The 25,066-nt window shown below is 34.3% G+C and overlaps 1 protein-coding gene across 2 annotated transcripts in view; it reads right to left on the minus strand.

Annotated features, from left to right (window-relative positions):
* LOC142342815 (FRAS1-related extracellular matrix protein 3-like) overlaps positions 1-25,066 on the minus strand; it is a 190,417-nt gene that overhangs the window by 141,664 nt on the left and 23,687 nt on the right. For both annotated transcript variants that reach the window (XM_075394404.1, XM_075394405.1), the window contains 3 exons: positions 22,827-24,728; positions 19,689-20,730; positions 17,567-19,210 (listed from right to left, as the gene is read on the minus strand). In XM_075394404.1, coding sequence (XP_075250519.1) covers positions 17,567-19,210; positions 19,689-20,730; positions 22,827-24,728 — 4,588 coding nt within the window. The remainder of the gene's footprint in view (positions 1-17,566; positions 19,211-19,688; positions 20,731-22,826; positions 24,729-25,066) is intronic.

Here is a 25,066-nt window from a genome sequence, read left to right on the forward strand (position 1 = left end):
AATTTCAAATTGCGTTTAGTATTGACAAATAATTGCATTTTTTATCAGCAGCTTAATAGGTATGATCCGATGTTGATTTTAAAATTCACTCACAAGAAAATCAAGTGTTGCAAATATTACTTCAAATGATTGGTGTTCGTATTCGCAAACAAATTTTGCAGTATTAAAAATCCCTAGTTTTGCTATTTGGTACCATCTCTGCGTTGCATTGAATTTTTAACACATGCACTAACTAAACAGTTTGCTATTTAAACTGTTTCGTATGGGGCTCATTTGTCCGAGAGAATGATTTCGGTCTGGCTAAAGATAAAGTGAATCTGCTTCATCGTAAATTTGTTAACTGTGCGCACAAGAAAAAAGAAGAAAATGCGTTTATACCACTGTTGTCACTGAAACGAGATAATAATCATCAATTGAATTCAAATACAAACCCGTACCGAATTCCAAGTGGAAATCAGCACTGGGCACGTCTCCAATGTAATATATTTTGCTCGCTTTCTTGCTTGAAATTCGCTTATTTCAAGCGTAAGGGCGCAAAAGTGGAAACTTTATCAGTCCGTATGGCACAGTTAGGAGGACAAACGTCCACTGAGGGAGAGATCGTGGGTTCAATCCCCTTTATTTTTTTACTTGGCCCAAGTCTGACCATCGTAAAATCAGACTGAACGCAAGTCTGACAAGTCAAAAAAGTGACATGAATCAGTCTATGATTCAGTAATAATGAGGAATTGCATTTATACTGGCCCAGTACTGAAACGCACTTGGAGTTAGGTACAAGAAAAAGCCTAGGAAGTTAAGGCGGCTTTTTTGGAATTTCAAAGCCAATTCATTGACCCCTTTTGTTTTAAAAAATGAGAGCAAGTCTGATTACTAATTACTGTTTTCCCAAGGGAAATTTTGTCCACTAAAAAGAAAAAAAAGAACCGCATTGTTACAAAACGCAACAAGCTTTTTAGAAAGTAAGCAAAGTCTGTACAACTTGAAGCCACTATTTGAAGCAAAACAAACTCGGCAGCGTAACAAAAGCTAATAGAGGTGCCACTGCTAAATCAACAATATACAGAATATAGCAAACTTAATTGTTTGTTTACTAAGCTCAAAAACCATTAAATTTGCAACTCTGCACATTGTCTGCTTTTAATTTTTAACACATGCACAGACTAATTGGTTTGCATTTTACGACTGTTTCGCCTTGGGCTTATCTGTGCAGGGCAACAATATTTTGGGTCTCGCCATCAATACATTGCAAATGCTTCATCGTAATTTTGTTAACTCCGCACCCGAGTCACAAGGTAGAAAATGCTTCTAAATTGCTGTTTTTTTCTGAAATGAGATAATCTTGAGAATTTCAAGTCGAAAAAAAATTGTAGGAAGCTATCTAGTGTAATTTTTAGCGCCGATTAAACATTTTTTTTCAAAAATGAAAAGGATTTCTTTTCTCGATTGAAAGATTTTCAACTAAAATAGCATAGAAGAAAGAAAAAGTTAGAGAAGACAACAATTTTTTTTAGAAAGCATCAACAGTCTGTATTTTTAAAACCTTTTTTTGAAGCATAAAAAGCGCAGCAGCATATCAAGACCTAATAGAGCAGCCACTGATAAATCAACAATGTATGGAATAAAGCAAAATTTAATTATCATTCGAAATTTAGGCCCATTTCTCTACAAACATGCAAATGGTACCTTAAATGTGCAATTTTTTGTGGAAAATCCGGCTTAATGAAAACAATCGGACGCATTATTAGCAAAGGTGAAGAAATGAAAATGTATAAACTGAATTATTTTGAATTTTTTTTAATCTACGATGCGATTCTTTTCGATCATAAATTACTGCTAAATTCAACTGAATAATTTCAGCTCTTTCAATTCTTGATAGAATATTTTACACTGTGCCTTTTTATTTGAACACCGCGTTGCTCATCATAAAAAATTCTTAGTAGTCATACTAGGTTATATATGATTTTTAGTAATCACATTAACTCGTATTTGATTTGTTTGAACTCTTGATAGTCATACAAGGATCATATATAATTTCCTAGAAGTTGAGGAAATTTCTTCGAAATCAAACAAAGTCATATATGACAACTAAAGTTTTGGCTGGTGCCACAAATTCTCGTATGATGTAGTTAGAGGACATATTAAATTGTATCTCATTTGCAATCCACATTTGTTTCTTTGTATGCGCTAAAACAATAACTTTGCAATGTGAACATAATCATAAAATAAATTTGAGGTTAGAAGCAAAACAAATAATGTTTCATGGAAATGAACATTTATAGGTATTAACTGGCTTCAGAGAATTTCAAAACTTTAGTTATCTGTTTGGACTTGCTCTTTTTAGTGCCCAACTCTGCAAATGACTTTGTACGTTAGGATCTTTTGATGGATCACAAAGTGATGCCGGGAATCACATACGTGATGCCTTATCGCATAAAAAAATAGCAAAAAAGATTGATGAAAAATAGATGTATGATTTTTGGTAATCATACTAGGTTCATATATGATTCCTTGGTAATCATACAAGGATCGTACTTTGTATGACATCATATTTGATCCTTGTATGACTATTAAGATGTGGCAACCTGGGACTATCTTGCTTTGTATTGTGCTCTTTGAGTTCATTCACATGTATTATTCGTACTGTATAAACTTTTGAGCTTATTTTTTCAAACATTTCCCTATTTAGTTCAACCTAGATCCAGGACATGTTAACCCCAGATATAGTGACAAGGGCTATTTTACCACTATTGCTACTACCTCTAGCAGCAACCTCCGCTGTAATGCGTCTACCCGGGTGGGGTCGCCCGCTATGCGCTGTAAATGGGGCAAAATTTAGAGTGAAGGCTGCATTGAGAGTTTGGACATCAAACGGAATGCAATTAGGAGAGAGGAGACATTTGTGATAATATCCAAATTGAATCTGCCCCCTTAGACTGCACTCAATAGCCGACCCACCCAATTGGCATACTACGTAATTGCAATATTTTGTTTACTCGCGTTTTTAAAAAATCGGGCTATTTAATCGCTCAAATCTCGAGTTGATAGAGTTTCCTACTTAATTCCTTTCAGTGAACTTTCGAAGGGTCATGTGGACATAATAGATAGTTAGGAAGGGTCAGAATAAGGGGAGAATTGAATTATAACACTGAGCTGAGATTCCAATACCCACCCCCCCCCCCCCCCACTTTAGCATAAAAACTTTTGAACCTCCATACATCCTTCAAGTAGATGATTCGAGCTCGCAATTCAAAAAAAACTTTAGATATTTTGTTAGTAAAGAAAGAAGCAGTCAAATGTCCGCAATATTTAAAGAAATTAAAGCTAAAAAAAATTATGCCAATTGAGCTACAAGGATGCTACATGGTTCATACAACACATGATCATATGTGGAGATTCTCTCGGGAATTGTTTTCTGCGATTAGCCTAATTTAATCACAGTCAACAGCTATCACTATCATTATATTGCATTTAATACATCATCTTCTAAACCCTACCCGCCAAATCTCTAACTTATAGTTCTCAGAGCCCGATTACAGCCGCAACCCAAAAAGGCCAACTAGATAAGAAATGAACTGGATCTATAGAACAAATTTTAAAACTAGAGAAGTGCGAGTTTTAAACATTGAATTGAAGAGAAATCTTACTCTGGCAAGGTTGTTAAAATGAAACAAAAGCACAGATCAAAGGACACCATAACTATGCCCAAGCAATTTTGAAGCCAGTCAGCCGGAACTCAGCCACGACGCTATAATGTAAAATATCGAAATATTCAGGTGTTTAGAGACAAAAATAATCGCTCAGCGTTTTATGGGCAAAACATAAATAATGAAGAAAATGGCAATCAATTAACATGACAGGTTGTAAAGAGATTCGCAAAATAATAAATAACGATATCAAAATTGAAGCAATTTCTCAATCGACTGAGCTCAAATTCTATCCCGAACTGACCGTCACTTGTCAATAAGTACTGATTCAGTGAAATTGAAAGTCGCAAGTCTGAATTCGTACTATATGAGAACTCTAATTAGTACTGTATGTCACGTTTTTATAACTGGAACGTTCTGTATCAATGCTTGACTAAAACTCGGAAAGCCATAAGACGTGAAACAAGACGTAGTCAATACTGTTATTTCCGATCCAAGGCGTGAATTTGACAAGAATATTATGTCCAAGAATTGAAATAAGTTCTGGGATCTTAGATGAAGCAAAAATGATTCTAAATTAAATTTATTAATTGCCTTCTAACGAAGTTAGAAGCAATCATTGTAAACGTGATGGTCTTTTTAGGACTCGAACAGGAATATTGAAGAGGTGCCTTTTTATTGGAGTAAATTTTAAAGCAGGCAATTAAAAGCGTAAAAAAACTTGAAGTGGTTTTTGTGCTGAACAAAACTGAATAGCGGAGCGAAAAAATAGTGGTCTTTTGTTCATACCGTTGTTCTCGAGAGAGCGAGAAATTGAGGTGTGAACAAAGTTTCTGTAAGCGATCGAAACTTTTTGTTCACGCTCGGCTTTTAAACTCAGCTTTAGGAGGTTCGACTATGATATTGTTTTATGTTTAGACTTGTTTGGATAGTGGTTTGAAGGTTTTTGGTAATTAAAAATTGAGGTTTGTCATTTGTTGATTTTTGGGGGAAACCTATCAATTTTTCTCCAAGTGTTTTCTTTTACTTCTTTTAAATGAGATTTTAAAAAACGGAATAAATTTCAGAAGTTTTTAGATATTAAATGATAACACTTTTGTTGGTAATAAATGCTTTTTTGAGAAATTAGAAAACTTTCTATATTTTTCTACAATTATTTGTTTTTATTTCTAATTTTACAATTTTTACTTAGCCTATTATTACTACCTTTTTTTGCGGGCAATTCAGTGCCCTATTTGCTTCAATGGATTTTTTTGGCTCTATATGCACTGGTAATATTACAAAATAATTAATTGTTTTAATTTTTATTTTAATTTAAATTTTTTAAAAGCCACATTATTTTTCCTCCATTTTTTAGCATTTTGGGAGGACTATGATTCCAATAAGTTGCTCTAGAACTTTTGGTTGCCTTCTGACGGAATTAATATTAATTTTTAGTTGGTTTGGTTTTTAAAAAATGAGTAATTGTAAGAAATTTTGGTATGTCTTTTGTTTAATTTTGAAAACTTTCTAATTTTGGGCTCTCGGCAACTTTTTTCCCAACACCTTACCGAAACAATGAAAAATTAGAGGACGAAAAAAAGAAAAAAAAATTAACTTTTTGTATTATTTATTTCGTTGAAAGGGTCCCAATCTAGCTTCTAGTAGCTTCTAAAGAAACCTTTGGCGTAGCTATACGAACGCCAAAGGTTTCTTTAGAAGCTACTAGAAGCTAGATTGGGACCTTTTCAACGAAATAAATAAAACAAAAAGTTAATTCTTTTCTGTTTTTCGTCCTATAATTTCTCATTGTTTCGGTAAGGTGTTGGTAGTTGAATGTTTGACCAGAAGCGGTTAAACTATTTATTGAAAACAATCAATTGAAAACTATTTATTAAAAACAGAGCAATTAGGCAATTTCTGTATATTTTGTTGCTATATATTGTTAAAACTTTGTAGAGAACATTATTTTTTTGGTTTTGTTCTTCCTTTCTTTTGCCTTACCTCCGTTTTTGCTACATAAAATATATATGATGGTTTTTCCGTCAATTTGCAGTGGCTAACAAAAAGCAAATGACTGTGTTGCATAGATTGTTGCGTATAGTTGTTTTGAAATCGCAACTCATAAAAGAGATTTTAGAAGACGCTTTATCAGCTCTTCTTGTCATTTTTTGTTGTTCATTTTCCCTGTTATCGTTTCAAAGTGATTAGTGTTATAGCTAAAATATTCGTTGCGTGAATTAGGGTGGTCAATTTTCTCCGTGAAGTCGTTTCCGCAATTCTTCCGTCTTTGTTTTATATGAAAATTTTTTGCTTGAACTTGTTGGCTTTTCGAGTGACGTTTTCGCTTTTTACTTGTTCGTTCTTTCGTTTTGCTTGATCAAAATTTTATCTCATTGTCATTTGTCAGCACAGCAAATTGACTAAAGCGACTAAAGTTCAATATTAAGAGTCAAATGCTCAAAAGATAAGTGCGCCAAAATTGGGGTAAATTTTTTTACTTTAAGATTTAATAGTGGTTATAGTGGTATTTAATAAACTCTAATGACGTCATTTGAAGAACCCTTAGTGATTTTAGTTGATCTTTTTAATCTTTCTCTAAAATTCGTAACATAACTGAAAAAGTGGCTGTTTTCAAAGAAAGTCCTAACTAGTGGAAAAACTGAGACCAAAAACTAGATATAACAACGCTATTATATCATCAAGACGGCCAAGCTATTAGTAAATCTTCAACCATTTTTCAACTGAAATCAATAAAGAAGGAAGGAGATTATAACCTAGTAGATAAAGATTATAATCTTGTTAATATTGTTGAGTTCAAAGGCAAAATTGGCAAAAAAAATTCAGACCCTCCAAAAATATTTCGGGTTGAAAAAAATCTGCAGTTTTTGTTCAATTATAAAAAAAATTTAAAAATAAGTGCTTAAATACATTCCACAAGAATTGAATAAAACTCTGAAAAGACTTGCAATATTTTCATTTCGTAGAAATTTGAACATCAAATTTTTCATTTTGATTACCTTTCTTTAACAATTCACGGTTCAAAAAACGAAATAATTATAAAAATTTATAGAGATGTCAACAAATTGTACAACTACCTAAATTAGTCAAATAATGAGTCAAATTGAACCTCTATGGAATCTAAATAATGAATCGATTTATATTTAATACCTTGTATCAACTTGATATCCTTCTAGAGTAATCTTTGACTTCTCAAATGAGTTTTACACGATTTTCTTCCTGATTTTTGAGTGATTTCAGTTGCTTTCACATTAAAATAACGTTTGTTTTTCAATTAAAACCAATTGTTAAATATACGATCACAAATCCTTGATAGCCGAGTGGTTAATGCTTCTGTCGAGGTGAAAGAATCGGACTCAGGATGTTGCGGTTCAAAACCTAAAATCGTCTGCAATTTTTGCAGCTAATAAGTAAAATTTGTGACCCACCTGTCATTCGAGATTATTTCTTGGGCGTCAACCGGTTTTCGTTTATAAAAGGGATATCAAAGAGATAACAAATTCTATTAGCTCAAAACAGCTAACTCGGTGACAAGAGATTTTTTTCAAACCCATGAAAATTGTTTTTAGCAAGGTCTGTACTCCGATTTGTTGTCATCTTTTAGGATTAATTGTTTTTATGGAAAATTGTACCCGCTGAAATTCGAGCTGAGTTTCAATATTGCTATATGAATTTACGGAAGCTATTCTGAAGTGTATAAGAGACCAAAATCTAGCTTTGAGTTTTTTCAGACACATTAATAAACGCTTAGTTTTTTCCAAAGTTGCTCCCCATCGTAGACAAATGCTATTAAAATGGCAAATAAAGATAAAACAAAGTAGAAACTACGGTACTGGACCGTAGATAATTGAAAAACTTTAGGCAAAGAGAAAAACATTTCACAAGAGGAAAACAGAGATATTAGCATTGTTGAAATTCATGAAGCTAAAATCTTAAAAGCGAACTTCATGCCTCTTTTGAACATATCCAGTAAACCTCAAGCAAAGATTGATAAAATTTAATTGTCCTCTAAAAAAATCGAAAAATGACAAACTTTGAAAATTTCAAAACCGAAACTTCAGTTTGATGAGTCTCTATAATTTGTTATATTATTATTTAAGAAACCAAATTTTCATTTCTAGAATTTATCCAAAATTTTAGTAAGCCCTCAAATCCAAAAAAAACAAAAGGAGATAAATTTGTAAGAAATAGCAAAATTTCCTGCAAAATTGCGTGACAAAAGTCACCATTTTCCGCTCAAAAATGCCTAAACGGGACCTTTTCACCTTTAAATTTGACCACGCTTGTAGCTTCACCACTCTAATCACTTCAGAAACTAGTAAAGCCAGGTCAATGATTTTATTGAAAATTGATGCCCGTTGGGTTTTATCTGTTTATCCCTTTTTTGAAGGTCAAAAAGATAGGAAAGTGCGAGAAAACTTCTTTTTAAAAGAACATAGCAGGACCTGAGATACATTCAAAAGGTTAAAAATGACAAATTATTCGACTATAAATCTTAAAAAGAACGCCAAACTAAGAAACTTAATAAAGCCGCTGTATGCTTAAAAAAGAACAAAAAATCCCCAACCTTCTTTTTCCAAGACACAGTTTTTATCAGTCTGTTTTTAACAAGAATAATAAGAACAAGCATTATAAGAATAAAAACTCGTAAACCTAAATATTTCGATAGGTTTTCTTGAAAAGATTGAAAACAAAAGACACAAATAATTTTTGCTTTGAAGCGCAAAACAATAAGATAAAAAACTCATGTTAGAAAACTATGAGAAACTTAAGGAGATATTAGCATTGTTAAAGTTCTTGAAGCTAAAATCTTGAAAGCTAAATTCATGCCTTTTTTGTATATTTCCAGCAAAATTCAAACAGTGTTTTTAATTTTGCAGTAAAAAAACACATAAATTGAAAATGAAATATGGAAAAGAGCAATGGCTATCAAAAAATTTTTACGAACACAAACAAATGTTAATTTAGTACCCACATAAAACACCAGTGCTGTCATTTGAAATTTTCAACCGTTAGAATGTAACTCGGGACCACCTAAGTTCTTTTAAAATGTTTTTACGCACTTTTCCATCTTTTTGACCTTCAAAAAAAGGGATAAACAGATAAAACCCAACGGACATCAATTTTCATTAAAAACACTGACCTGGCTTTACTAGTCTCTGAAGTGATTAGAGTGGTGAAGCTACAAGCGTGGTCAAATTTAAAGGTGAAAATCTACAACCTTTTTTTCCAAGACAGAGTTTTTAACCGTCCGTTTTTAACAAGAATAATAAGAACGAGAATAAGGCAGATTTTGACTCAATGTAGCCTTAAAATGAACAGAAACAGAAATTTTCCAAACAATTGACGCCAAACAACGAGAACTACGAAAATACAAGCTGAAACCCTTAAAGACAGCAGATCATGGAATTTTGGAGCCACAAAAAAATTAAATTACTTCTAATAGCTGAAAAAAGGGCAATAGAACTAAGGTAGCTCAGTCAACAAAGACTTTGGCTAAAAAGTGGAGCCACCTAATTGGTAATTGCACAGCACTGGACGGCCAATAGGAATTTATAGTTGTTTTTGAGACTATGCGATATGACCATAATAAAAACCAAAAACACTTAGGAGGCCAAAAAAACTTTTAATGTTTTCAAAGACAGGCGTGAAAGCACTGCAAATGATTGCCATGAACTCAAGCGACTCATTAGATTCACCTTTGACTGATAAACAAACGGTGAAATCTGTAATTAATAAGATTAAATGATAAAACGGCACTAAAAACAACAACAACTAACAAACTGAAACAAAAAAATGATTAATTTAGGCAGACTTAGCAAACAGTAAGGGCTGACATAAGGGAGACTAAGATATAAGACCACAAATTGAGCAATAAAAACTTGTAAATCTCAAAAATTTGATAGTTTTTCTTGAAAAGAATGAAACCCAAAAACACAAACAAAATTAATTTGAAGCGCGAAACAATTAAGAACAAAAACTCATGTTAGCAAATTATGAGACAGATTTCTCAATAAACAGATCAAATGATATGACAACAATGATTAACAAATATTCAAAACTCAAGGAAATCACTCAATTAATTCGGGAAGAAATAGTGCTTGTAAGTCATGTAAAATAATAACCATAAACACTTAATTTGTTAGATTCATTTATGCTTCATTAGCAAACAATGATGCTGCCATTAAAATTGTTGAGTAGTAAGAGAACTGAAATGATAAAAAATTTATAACAATAATAATTCAATATTTTTAGATCAAATATGGTCACATCATAAAAAGCATTAACTGCCCACCGATGAGTTCAAGCAAATGCATAAAAGTACCATTAGAACACATGTTTCAAATTAGTAGCACTTGAGAAAAGAAAGCCTCAAAACAGCTGTAAAATTTGAGCACGTGAAGAAATCGATTTCAAAAACCTAAAATTTTTTCAAATACCAAACGACCACTCCACTTTAAAGGTACTTGAAAAAAATCACGCATCAAAACTACTCGCTTTTTTATCCCTTTTCCACTCCAACGTTAATAAAGTCATCACTCTAATTTGACTTCTCATTGACGTCAAAATGCCGAAAGCAGGTTGAACAGATCTTAAAATAATAAGGCGGAAGAATTCCGGAAAGCACTCGAAGTAGATAGTTGACCATCCTCACTTACCTAATGAACATCCCAAACAGTTAAAATCTTTAAACAATAACAGAAATATTAACGTGGGAAATCTAATTCATAGAGATTAATATAGCAACTGATAAATCTTACTTTGACCGAAACACCAAAATATTACATGCAGCTTTGATTTTACATCCTGTTTTAAATACACTACAAAAAATTAGTGATTAAAAAAACATAGCCGAAAGAATGCAGGAAACCACTCAAATTCATACTCCCCGAAAGAGCTGGCTTTTCAAGAAACTAATAAATTCCTGGAGATCGCATCAATGAAGGGACAACAACAAACGAAATTCAAACAATGAAAGATAATATCTCGAAAAATAGATGAACATGAAACATTAGGAAAATCCAATAAACTTTCCAAATAATACCAGTACATAAACAACTAGTGCAAACAACAATAAAAACTAGTGATCTAACAAAAAAATGTCAACGAAGCCCTAAAGAATTTATAAACATCTCTATTTTCAAAAAAAAAACGGTAAAAAAATGAGAACAAATTCGGCGACTTTTCTCAATTTTTTAGTCACCTTTCTCAAAAGAGACAACTTTGTAGCAAAAGAAACTTGTATACTTTGTAGTCAATAGAGCCCACAGACATGAGGTTTCAATTCCCACAAATAGACTAAAAATCAGCAAAATAGTTGAAACACCTTTGTATTAGCGTTATATTCTCGTTACCCATAAATAAACTACAAATAGGTATAAAAGCAAGCTGAATATTTTTTTTTACTTTTGTCTACAAGAACTAGTTAGTGAACAAAAAATCAAACGCACAGTTAAAATTTTGTCACACCTACATTTCTTGCTCAAAAGATGGTATGCACAAAATAACCACTCTCACTTTTCTCCGCTTTTCGAATTTGATCACTGAAATAACTTTTTAAAACTCCATTCACTCACTGAATTTCCGACTTCGTTGCTCGCTCACTTGTCAGAAAAAAAACAGAAAACTATAAAGCCTCTTCGAATCATAAAAAAGACTCGCCATCAATGCGCCTCTTCGAATAGTAAAAAAAGACACACCACAACATACAATCCAAATACTTTGGATTTGTAATAAAAGGATATAGCAGCAATACAATCCAATTCTCGGATTATGAAAAGCTGAGTAATAATCTAGCTGAAAGTGCGCTCATTCAACCCACGGAGAAAAAGTGCATCAATAAGGGCAAGCGGCCTTCAAGTAAAGTTGCTGTTTGTAACATTCTTGTAGCTTTTGGGAAAGCTAAGCTCATGATTCGTTTTCCAACTGACGTATTGGAAGTTTATATGTACACCTTATCGAATTTCGTTGTTTTTTAAAATAAAGACAATAAACGTTCAAGTTCAAAGCTAAAAACTGAAAATTCAGACTGATCAGGTTCCTCTCTGCACCGTACCAAGCTCTAACCCTAAACCAGAAATAGCCAAGTTTTATTGCAAAATCTTTCGTTCTTCAGTTCTGGACGACTGTAAAAACAAACCTTGCCAGTCTGAAAAGTTTTGTCCAACACTTGGGCAACTCTTCCAAGTTGATTTATAATTCAAAACAAATTTTCTAAAACTTTCAAAGTGCCAAATTTGAAATGGGAAAAACTTTGTTCTATGCCTCGGCTCCGACATAAATTTTGACACTTCTTCTCGTGGTCCTCTATACTTTTGTAATTACTGCTAATATCCGAAGAGCACTTTTGATTGAGCCACGATTTGTTCTTTATTGTGCTTGCTATAAAAATTTTATTCAAAACGCGATAATTTTTAGAGCCCTGATACGTGGTAGTTTTCCCTTAACATACGTTGTACCTTATACGTGGTAGTTTGGTAATTTCTGGGCTCGTATTGTCCATTTAATAGGTCATGCAACGTCAATGTGCAATTCCAATCCACCTCTCAAATTATGCACAGAACTGGCTCAACTTTTAGAAAATTTTATTATGTTGCAGCTGAGTTACTCTCAATATTCAAGAACCACTTAAGGGTGACTTCGGTCAGTTGATAAAAGTGTTCAGATCTTTGTTTCGAAGAACAAATCGATTATTTAAAACTTTGTTTCGTCTTTCTGGCTCCCAATCAATGGAAATTTTCGGCACTCGTATCTTATGAAAAATCTAGACTCCCCGCCCTGGGTTCCTATTTGCAAGGGGGTATCTGTAACACATGAATGAACGCTGGCGCCCTTCACACTGCAAATTTCTCCAATTTAGCTCTAAACAGCGCTGAGAATTTATGTAACTCCTTGAACGTAACCCATACTGTGTTGTGGAATCAAATGCACGAGTGTTATTGGCAGGTGGTTTGATCCTAGTTGAAAAATTTCTTTTAGTCACCAACAGAAGTCTACTTCCCACTAATCGTTTGTCATTCAAATTAACTTGATGGAAAAATTATATACATTGTGCAACCATTCAAAGATTTCTGGCTCTACTTTATCTACGACTACACGCAGCATTAAACATAATGCATTTTATACGAGTTTTCAGCCTGAGAGAACTTTCGTAATATGCTAGACTTTGGCATGCTAAAATACGTCACAAATAACATGTTTTAAAAAATCTTTATGTAAACAGCGACAAATCAGAGTATCATGTTAAGCTTCACAAAAAAGAATTTGATTCTATTTGTGAGCAATAGTTCAACCTTTCGGGTTTATAACGTCAATGTGCTTATTCAAAACAACCAATTAATTCAAAAAACTTTGAAAAAAAACTTTGAAAATAAAATTGAAAAAAAATATGAGACAAACTTAAAATTCAAATGACAACAAACATTAATTGTTTTCAAAAGTCTATCGATGTCTATCTATTTAAAAAACACACAAACCAAATCAAAATGGCATCAGATAAAATGTAAACAAAACAAATTAAGCTGTGCTGCACAAAGAGTCGTGGGACAGGCCCTAATGAGACTCTGTAACAGTTCAGGAAAAACAGCTGAACGAGCAAAGTTGAAAAAAAATGTTTTGCGTTTTTGAAAACCATTATTTGAAAGTGATTAAAACCATTAGGCATCAACTGAAATCATTAAAAATATTAATTTATTTCTGTTGAGGTGTAATCGCGGTAGTGATAGGGACCTTTTCTTTTCTACCTCTTGAAAAAAGCGATTAAGAAATCTCATTATCCATAAAAAGTCATGGGACAACAAAAAGAACGAAAAATTCAGTCGAAATTTTAAAAACAATCAAATAGTTTCAACAAAAAAGTGTTCCAGATGGTAAAACCATAAGAAATTCACTGAGATAATTGAATAGGTTCAGTTGCAATTGCCTATTCTTTCAAGGCTCCAGGAACTTCCTATTAGTGTGATATTGATGCAAGGAAACAAAAACGCCAAACCTCAAAAAGTGTGCGGATATACAGAAACTATTTTTAAATGACTTTTTTCCCATTTCCTAAATGAAAATGAGTAGTAATGAAGCCAACACACCAGTAGTAGTTAAAAATAAAACAATTATAAAAATAGATATTGAAATGGCTAGAAAGATGATGCGTTCTGTCTTTACAGATGCTAGCTATATATTGGCAAAAAAGTAAGATGAAAAGTGACAAAGTTCAAAACTAATTGCTTTTTTAAAAGAAATACTCATCAAAAATCATAAGAAATCTGCCGACTAAAAACAAAATCTGTACACCTTGAAACTACCTAGAAAACCAACTGGGATTGTAATTAGTTAGACTAACTCATAAATGTAAAAAAAATACGGGCGCACGTTTTAATTTCACAAACACTCACAAGAAACTACAGCATTGAAACCATGAAAACTATGAGATATTATGAACAACTTTACCAGAAAACATAGCCATTAGAAAAATTTTGCATGGCTCAGCAAAAATTGGATAAGAACTGCCAAAATGAGACTAGGTAAGATGATGTCAAACTCAAGGACAAAAAAGTGTAATTTCAAAAAATCCTTTTAATTTTTGACATTAATTAATTTGAAAATCATTAAAAATTTTTGCAAAAAACTGAATTCTTTAAATTGGTTTTTTCATACATATAGGAGGCATGGTAACCTTTCAATAACCTGAGTTTTTTGAAAAACTACAAAAAGGACGACAATTACTGGGGTAAAAATTTATAAAATCAGATAGGTTTTGCGAGAGAACGATGTCGCAATAGTTAAAATGAAACAAATACAAAAACCTTTAAAAATGTTCCATTCCAGATTCCTTAGACGCCTTTTAGATCGTTATTTTTGTGAAAATTTGTCACTTTAACAAAAAGGAACCTCAAAAATGCTCAAACAACCTAAAAAACATAACCTTTTTAAGAAAAAAAACTTGTAGTACCAAAGCCATTACATCAGTCAAAGCGTTTAATCAACGGAAAAAATTGCTAGTTCAGAAAGAACTAGCCCTCTCAATAATGAGGTCAAGTTATCAGAAAAAATACAAAACCGTGAAATGCGAAAAAAGACGATAACCAGAACAAAAAGGGACAAAATGTAGAATACTTTTAATTTTATTCAAAAGCTTAAGTTGAAAGTGAATTAAACCATTAGCTAAATACAAATATCAGTTTTTAAATTTACTAATATATCAACAGTTAGCCTTTGAGACCTTTTATTACCCAATTTTTGTCATACAACAACAAAAAATAACATCAGATACGGCAAAAATCAAAAACTACAAAATTTTGCAAGAGAACGGTGTCGCAGCCCTTAGAAGTGTTAGTTAGGAAAACAAGAAAATGTTCAATCAGGCAATTTCCAAAAGTTTTTGCGTTTGATTATTAATCAGTATAACAATTTACCAAAGAATCAAAATGAACACCAAATTTGGGGGATTATGAACAAAAATCACAATTTTCTTATGAAATCTTGTAGTACCAAAACCCACAGGCCGATATTTAAAAAAAAAACCACAAAGACTATTTTGAATCTTTTCTGAAAGAAATTCTGAAAAGTATTCACTGAGAATAACCTTAAATTTGACACAATAAGATTTAAAAAATTGAAAACTTCAAAAAATCACTGAGATTTTCTTAAAAAAGATAATTTCAATGTCATAAGAGACGTTAGATAACAACCAAATGCATTGTACAGGTTCGCTTAGGCCTCCATGAGAAGTCATTATAACCCTTGATTGGTTAGATTTGATAATGAGACTGCGAAAATAACAACAATTGAAGGCCAAAGCAAGAATTCAGTCAAAGTTTGCTAACACTCTTCTTCAAAGCCACAAAGAAACTTTAGGTTCTCTGAAAACATACCTTATCTACAATCCACCTCCTTTTTAAATAAATGAGTAAATGGGAGTTGCCATAAATGGATCCATGAATTGAAATTTTTGTCAGTAATTAACATTAAGGAAACAATAAAGGCAAAATATTTTTTAAAAAGCAGCATCAAAATAAGAATTAAAAAACTTCTGATTATAATAAGAATGCATGATGATATCAAACCTATCCTTGCTTCTGCTGCTCAACCAGCAAACCACCAAATTGTTCCAAATGTTTGCTAATCACACCAATTTTTAAGTGAAAAATTTCAAAAATCGAAAAACGATGATGCATTTTGTATAATAATCGAGTTAAATTTGCAAAAAGCGGCAAAAAATTAATTCCAGAAGACTTCTATAGTTCAGCGAAATCCAACTAGCTCTCTTCTGGAGATTATCAAGATAATTTCAGCTGTTTGAAGGTCTCCACTTTATGCAAACTTAAACAAAGTGGACCAAAAAAGCAAATTTTGTGCAATTCTTGATGAAAAAATTCAGAATTTTGAAAATTTTAACAAAGATTTTAGCAAAAAAACGCCAATCAAAAACAATTAAACAACCTTCTTCTATCTCTAACAGTTAAAACAACAATCTACCATCAAAAATTTTAACTTGTTTTATATTATATTAGCAAATTTGAGCCAAATTTTAGCAAACAATTCTGAAAATGTGAATAAAAATTTTCGAATAATCACAAAACTTTCAAACTCAAAAACTCCCTTTAACAAGGAAATTCGAAAAGATCTTTTCAATTCCATATTATACGACGTACGTGCATTTTATTGATACCACTCACAACTCTCTACGATGAATACATCGATCGGCCAAAATTTTCAAACAAAAATTGACCTATTTCAGTATATAGTTCTTCCCTCCCCGCTAAAGCGGGGGTCGGAAGAATTATTGCTCGAACAGCAACCAAAATGTAATCATCTAGTTGTTGTTAACTTGGATTTTTCTCACTTTGAGATATAGGCAACACCCAGGCCGAGGTTTCACCCCTAATCCGCCTCTAATTAGCTGGGATTACGGTGTGATGCGTATTTCACTCCTATTTATAGGGGAAAAGAGGGTAAGAGCGTAATTTTAAAATTACACTTTAATTACACTCTTTTCTCTACTCTTTTTACACTCTATGCAAAGAGTGTAATTTAGGGCGGACTGATAAAAAAATTACACTCTTACACATTTACCAATATAGCCAAATTGAAACATCTGGTACTAGTGTCAGTTGGCGCAAGGGTTAACGCAGACAATGAAAATAACATGTTGGACAGGGGGAAGATGACGGGATCGATCCTCAGTACCTCATTCCACCTATATTTTTTAAAATTACACTCTTATAATTACACTCTTCAACCCTTAATTACGCGGAGAAATAGGGGTGTATTTTTTTATTTATACACCCTTTAAACTCTTTTCCCCCTTATTTTAGGGGAAAATCCTCGGCCCGCGCATCGAGTTACAAAAATACCCCACAGTTCGACATAAATTCAACGCAAATCTTATAAAAGTCCCAAGTTCTGAGATTAGCACAAGATTTACACTTGGTGAATTGCCGTAATTCACAGTAATTCATCGCATTTCATACCCTAACTCTGCGCTTTTTTGCCCTTTGCGGGTGCAATTTGTTCGAAAATTCACTGCGTCGAAGTATAATCTTATAAAACGCAATAAATCTGTTAATTGCGTTCAACGTTTTCTGCTTGCAATTATTGAACTTCATTGCAGTTCTTAAATGGTTTTTGTTTATTATTGAACTTTTCTGTAGGTTGCACTTTGACTTTGTTTTCTTGAATGTAAAATGATGTATGTCCAGCAAGAACTGCTTATTATGTTCGAAATGTGTCACAATTCGCAGATATTATGACAAGCTATCTCTCTGTATACTCTGGTTTGATAACAAAAACATATTTGATTCAACTTTCTAGAACCGCGTACGACTTTCTTTACAGAATCGATCAAAATCGCCAGGTCTACTGCTATAGATGCTTGGGTTAATACTTTCAACGTCCTTGTTAGGTTAATTTACAAAATGCAGACTTACTTGCGTCCTGGAGTGTGAAGTCGAATTTACCATCCGTTTCAAAGTACCCTATCGGTAGACAGAAACCCAGGAGACCCTTGTCCAGCTGAGCTTGGGTAAAATTTGCCACGTAATCCGTCAGCTGGTTGAGGCACACAAATCCATTTGACGAGTTCCTCACTGAGTATATGATCTCATTGGTCGACGAGTCCTCGTCGGATGCGCGAAGATTGACAGAGCTAAGAGGAACGACAGAAAAGTGTCCATATCTCTGACCAGAACTTACACTCCGGTTGTTGGACCTCGTAATAATATCTGTACTGATTGAGTTAACGTAAATTTTGGGCGCTCGATTGTCAATTGGAATCAAAAGAATTCTAAGCATTAAATTTCTTTTCGTCGGGTAAGTGCTGTCGGGTAGCAAGTAGTACGAGCAATCGTCGCTTGGACGTCTTGGGTCCGTCAACTGAACCCCAATCAAGTCCTCAGTCGGTTTCGAAACATCGCGGCCTAAATGTCTATAGTATATGTCACCTTTAGTCAGGTCGTTCATCGAAAATCTCAGCAGCTGTTTTCGACCCTGTGATTTGCTTTTGAGCTCGCCAAAAGTCGGATTCCGATTTACAAGGAACTCGATTACTGACAACAACTTATCATCTTGTTGAACGTTTATATCATCGTTAGATATCACACGTGAACTGTTTTCATAGACTGTTATTGGTCCGAGTGAAACAAGAATTGGTCTCTTTTCGGGGTCAATAACGGCAACGTCAAACGTCCTCAGAACTTTTTTTCTGTTTCTAGAAACAATGGATGGATAACTGGAGCCGTAATACAGGTCCTCCTGAACCAGTTGAAGTTGAAAAGAGTCCATCGTTTCGTCATAAGTTATGTCGTGATAATAGATTACGAGGTCACGAGACAAATCAGACACGGAAAACTTTTCACTTGGTTTGAAAATCTTATCACGCAATATTTTCACGTCGCCGTGCGTTGGAAATTTACTGACCTTGAACCACAAAGTTTTTCTGTCCAATGTAATATCAGAAATCTGGAAATGTTTCATTGTCATTTTGTAGATCCCGTCGCCCTCATTGTTGTTCAGTATGACAGTAATGTTCAATCCAATCTCGAAGGTCGATTTGATTGAAGCGTTGAACGTTTGACCTCTAAGAATGTTTGTTCCGTCACTTATATCCATCACCAATTGTTCAGTGTCTTCTGCGACATCCATCGATGCCAGATAACAAACTCGACCTTTATCAACGTCACTCTGGTCAAAGATGTCTCCATAACTCAAAACCGTTTCCGCGTTTTCCGACAACTTCAAAGAGAATTCCCCGTACTGTGATGTACTTCGGACAATGTACTGCAGGTTCTCAATGTTAGTATCCGAGTCGGTAACTTGCAAGTTTGACGAATCCAGGCATCGTTTTCGTCCAGGTGTGACGACTAAGGGCTCGGAGACGAGAAGAATCGGAACCTCGTCATCGATTCGTTTGATTGTGATGTTCAGTTGTTGAACGATCGTGAAAATTTTTGGTGATGTGTTGTCCCTGGAGTTGGAGTCGCTTTGGTCGCTGATCCGGATGGTGAATGAATCGTGAAAGTTCTCAGATCCACTGTGCTGGTACACTATAGTCTCTTTTTTGAGATTGATGTCATCTGAACAATATAGCGGGAAACTATTATACTTAATACAAGTATGACTTGTACATATAACACTTATAACGCTTATTATAACTTGTTAGTACTTGTCTTAATAAAATGTTTAATATCAAAATCTCCATGGAAACGCTTTGGCGAATTGTTTGACAAATCTTTGAAATCAGAGCGTCAGGGTGGCAACATTATGTTTACATTTTGCAAGACATTGACAAAATCTTAGAAGAGCATTTTTTTCTAACAAACATTTTTCAATTATCAACTTGCAAAACATGTTTTACAAAATCCCGAAAAGAGTTCAAATAATGACAATCAGGCTTGATTCTTCAACGTATCAATGATAAAAAAACAGTTCACTCTAGTGTTGAAATTGTTCCTTACATTTATGATGTCAGATTAACAAAAAACTAGGGAATTCACTTCTCGTAGTGGATAAATTGTATGCTGATCAAATATGTCGTTTCAAAGTTTTACTAACCAGCATTCAAGATGAGTTTGGATGAGTCAAATTTGTTCACTGGGCTATCCATATCCTGTTGATGTTTTGTTTCGAAGAATCTCGATCGCTGCACTATCAGCCCGTACTGCGGCAGTCGTAGCAAAGTTATGTTCAGTAACTTTTTGGGCAAATCAGCATCTTCCAATGAAAAATAGGGTCGGCCCAAAGCCACCCAACCGCCTTCCTCCACTATTATTGGCTGAAGCAATCTGAATTTTGGCAACTCGTCGTTTCTCGGCTCAATGGAAATTTCCAACAAAGTTTCTTGCTGAGCGTAATTTTTCCCATCGGAACAAATGAACTTGACAAAATCCGTCTCTGGTTCAATTTTCTGCACTCTGTGAGTGTGTAAGCTCTGGACATAAGCTAACTTTTCTTCCAAAACTTGGTCGAAATAAAAACTGCTAACTGGTAAGTAGTAATAAGGCGAAGATTCGTCAACATTGGCCAAATAGCCGAATGATGGTTGTCGTAAAATAAAGCAGATTATCTGTGATTGCAACGAATCCGCATCTTTTGCTCTGAGGACTTTCGAATCAATGGACGCTTTTCCACCTTCGGCCACGTAGAGCGTTTCAGCGCTTATGATGGGTGGAGTTGCATCTGCAGGGATAATGTTGACTTCAAGTCGCATATTCCAAATAGCTCTGTATTTTTGATGTGCTTCAAAACCACTTAATGGTGTGATGTCCAAAGTAAACACGAAAACATCTTTCACCATTATGGTTCGTGTGTGATTGTTCGGTTGGTACGTCATTGCCAAGTGGGGTTTTATGAACTCGTATAGAGTTATAGCTCCGTCTTTATACTCGTTGTCATTTTGCATTAAAAACTTTCCAAATTGTGGGGCGGTCTTTTGAAAGAATGCATTGTTTTGATTTTTTAAGGTGAAGGTGAAATATGACATATCGTCTTTCTCGCGAGTCGGTAAGTGACTTTGTTTGGCTTCCTTTTCCATTTTGGTGTATTTCTTCGAGTTGGCAATAGCTTTCCTTAGCTCCTCGAAGTACTTCCACGTTGCCTGAAAAAAAACAATGCACGAACGCTGGATTATTTTGTTTTTTTTTTAATTCAGAAAGAACTAAATTAAGACAGCCACTTGGTTAATGTCGCATGCTAGAGATTTATAAATCAAACATTATTATTTCCTAAATTAGAACAACCTAAGGTTCCGTTTTCTTAAAATCCTTTAATAAAACATGTATTTTATTCCGTCTACTTTTCTGTCTAATTGAACTCTTTCGGGCCATTTGGTGGATCAAAGTTTCTACAATTCATCAAATTTCGTACAAAATTTACACTTGCCTCCTCATGGGTACATAATTACATACTTTATTCGCCACTCAACGTACGAATGCTATTGTCACATTTTTATTAAGAAACAAAGAACTATAAAGGAAGAGGATCTGCGAATTTCGCTCCATAAGCAGCACAAGGAAATTATTATTGAGAAAACTTAAGTTGAGGCATGCTTATTCTAGCCTAGAGAGGGGTAAAGCACAGATACTGTAAAGCTAAGTCGACAAAAAACGATAACACGACAATCCTGAATTACAATCCAAAGAACTGAATGAATTAAAGCTATTACTTCCAAAGCCATGGAATTAAGAGCAAATAAAAATCAGTACTGCTTGTGAACTAAATTAAGCAAAAAAATTAACAAAACATGGCCAGAAGAATCCCGGAAACGACTCGAAGTAGAAAACTGACCATCCTCACTGAACTACTGTACATTCCATACATTTACAATAGATACTTTGATACAAAAACAGGTAAAATAACATGAGAAAACCAAGTATCCTTTTGATTGCGTCTCCAAGAAATCATTGACAAAAAAATTGTAGTACAAGTACATTGCAACATAAATATACCAATAGACACAAAACCTCATAAAACGGGATCATAGAGAGAAAAACTAGGAAGAGGAAAGATGATAAAAAAATAAAATTCTTCATTAAATTCTCCAACATTCTCAACAACTTCCCAGCCATTATTTTGAGGAAAATTTCAATTACATCTTCTGGCAAATCACTCATCATCCAATATTTGGGGGAAAAAACAAAAAACAACAATTAAAAAATGCATCGAACGAAAACCTCAAACACTTAGAAAATTGTATAATTTATTTAGTCGGAAAAAGCCTTGTTTAGCCTTCAAGTTTTTTTCTAACCATTTTTTTGGAGAAAACGTTAATAAATTTTCTCGTCAAATCAATCGCACATTTAAAAGTATTTACAGCCAAAAAATTTTAAACAACAATTAAAAAATGCGAAGGGAGAAACCTAAAAAAATTTGTACAATTTATTTCATTGAAATGTGCCATGTCTATCCAGCAAGTGTCACATCATAAAAACAACACCTATAGAATATTTCCTAACTAAATTTTGACCAAAAAAAACTACAACGAGAAAGGTTAAAATGGAAGCAACAGGCAATGAAATTCAAACAGAAAAAAAGTTGCATAAATTTGCTCGATTTCACGCAATTTTCTTCAACAAAAACCACTCAAAATATTTATCAATCAGATTGAAAGACCACCAAAATTACTAGAGAATATAATTTCGACCACACAACTCCCAAATGCCTCAAAAAATAAAAAAGAATGAATGCAAGAACTGCAAAAAAGACTTACAAAAAGGCAAAATGGTTAACAAAAAAGCTAAAAATTGAATCTAAAAGTATAATAGTTGCTTCAGGTGGTCAAAAATACCATCAAACAAACTATTGATAATTTAGATAATTGAGAGACCCATCGTTGATTGAAAAAATTGGAGCAAAAACCAGAAAACTGCTTTGAAAAAGCCCCACGTGATCAAAAATGTTGCGAATATTTTTTCACATCTACTGTTCTGGCTCTCTCAGAAAAAAGATATGAAGAGAAGACCACTTTTTCTACTCTCTGCTCTTCTATTTGTTCTGCTGTTTGACCTAAACACATAGTTTTCACATGCGGCATTGTCTTTTACATCCTGTTTTAATTACTCTCCAAAAAATTATTGATCAAATATACGCTGCACCAATACTTCTCCTCCAGTCGCAATAACAGAGAATAGTGTCCAAAAGGGGAAATCTGTTTTTAGAGATTTAGTGGTGTCATCGAAAACGTTGTACACCTACCATAGTCAAAGTGACAGCGCTGTTTTGTCTGACATAAATGCCCACAGTTATATCATTTTCGTTTATTTGCGAATCGACCGTATACTCGTTGAACGAATCGATCGAAATGTGAACTTTCAATGGCACCAAATTTACCCCATCCGACAAAATTGTCTCGAATGAGTCAGTAACATCAACTGCGTCGCCAACTTTTAAAGATATCTTATTGTCCAGCAAATCTTTTTGGGTGAAAATGGAAATGCCGGTGGAGGACATTCTAATTCCATCTCGAAGCACTGTTACATAAATTGGAAATTTTCTAATAGTGAATGTTAAATCACTAGGTGATGGGCTTTCAGGATCGATGACAACAAAATCATTATTGCTCAGAGTGTGATAAGAGTTGGGCTGAACTCTGAAGTTTTTAACAAACACGCGAGGTGGACTATCCGCTATTGGTTTCAGATTCAAGTTAAAGTATTGGTTAAAACGAGTATTTCCAACTGAGTCTGTCACCGAGAATATGAACTCAACGAATCGGGTTACGACTCCTCGTTCTTTGATCGGAGGTAGGTAAAACAGCTGCCGATTGTTCACGTCTTCCTGTGTGAACTCCTGAGTGCTGCAATCAGACGGATTTTCGAACGAGCTTCCAGCAGGCGATAAGCAAATTTTGCCCACTTTTAACGGGTTGTCCGGGTTCCGATCGTATGGTCTGGTCGTTATTTTGTATATAATTTCGCTGGGAGTCAATGTACCTGTGTCTACGTACTCTAGTTCTTTCTTGCTTATGACTGTCGGTTGGTAGTCCTCGATTTCTGCGTACATTCTAGCCCAGTTGCTTGGAGTTGGCGCCTCTTCGTCTAAATGGATCATTTTAACAGCTAACAAGTGGCGATGAGTATGCGGAAAATTAGCATTGTCTAGCACATCTAGTTTAACATATTCCGTCGTCGTGTTGAAACTTGACAATAAGTTGCGACATTGAATCTGTCCCCGAATTATTTCAATCTGAGTCCAGTTTGAAATATCAGCTTCATATTTCCCAATATGGTATAAATCTAACCTCCGAAACGTCACGTTATTCTGAGAGCTCACTTTAAACGCATACATTAAGTGTTCTATCGAAGAATCTGCGTCGATTGAAAAAAGATCTCGAGGGCTGACCGTTTTCCAATTTGACCCAACAAGGGTCAAATATTTGTTAAGCTGAATATCTTTGGCAGCTTCGGGTGTCCTATCATCTATAGGATTTACAAGGATTCGCATCAAAATCCGGGTTTCGTTTTCACCCGCCTTTACTGTGAGTATAACGTTGTCCCAGTATTCATCGTCACCATTGTGCAAGTACCGAACATTTCCCGAAATCAATTCAGAAATTGTAAACTCGGTACGTCGCAATCCGCTAACCTCAAAACGACCTCCACGCATGCTCGAACCCCATTTTATCTCGCATACCAAGCTTTGGCTGTTATAAATTGAATGTCGAGCGGTCAAGTATTCAGAGGTTAAAAGAACACTTGTTCCCTCGTCAACTGTTAAAGGGTTGCGAAGTTCAACATCGGGTGCGAAAACGTTTTCAGGGTTAGACGAGAACTTAATTTCGACCGTTTGTTCTTGACGCGTAAGTGTGTTTACAACGCGAACCATAATGTTGAACACAGTTTGACGGACAACATTCCTCTTCTGCTTAAAAGCCAATCGATTTTGATCAAGATCTCGTTGTGTGAACGATTTGATGGTGTGTTCGGAGTTGTCGGCCAGGACTAGGTCGCCGTATTCTGAAGTCTGGGTTACTTGATAAACTATTTCAAAGCTACTAACAAGTCGAGTGTTCGTTGAAAAGAGATCCAAATTGCCGAATAGACTGCTTGTGATTGGAATTAAGTTTGTAAAGGGAGCTGGCGATGAATCGAACTGCACCTGAAATTTGAAAAACCAAGCTATATCTTGCAACTATTGCACAAACTACCACCAAAAATTACTGAGAGGAAGTTGCTAAATGGAAGCCAATTCAAGTTGTATAAATCTTGTGAGAAAACCGCCTTGAGATTCAGCGCTTGCAATTGTTTTGACATAACATATTATGAGACTTTTTAACTAGAACTGGGAGAAACATGTGAAAGTTTTCTGTTAAATCAAGTTAACATGTGAGTTACAGCTCATAAAAAGTCTCCACATGTACAATCAGCTTTAAGAAAACGGGTAGTCAGACAAACTAATCCGCGGGTGGCTTCAATTTTTTATCAAAACAGTAACGC

The sequence above is a fragment of the Convolutriloba macropyga genome, chromosome 7 (assembly GCF_964194025.1).
Source record: "Convolutriloba macropyga chromosome 7, txConMacr16.3, whole genome shotgun sequence".
NCBI classification, from domain to species: domain Eukaryota; kingdom Metazoa; phylum Xenacoelomorpha; order Acoela; family Convolutidae; genus Convolutriloba; species Convolutriloba macropyga.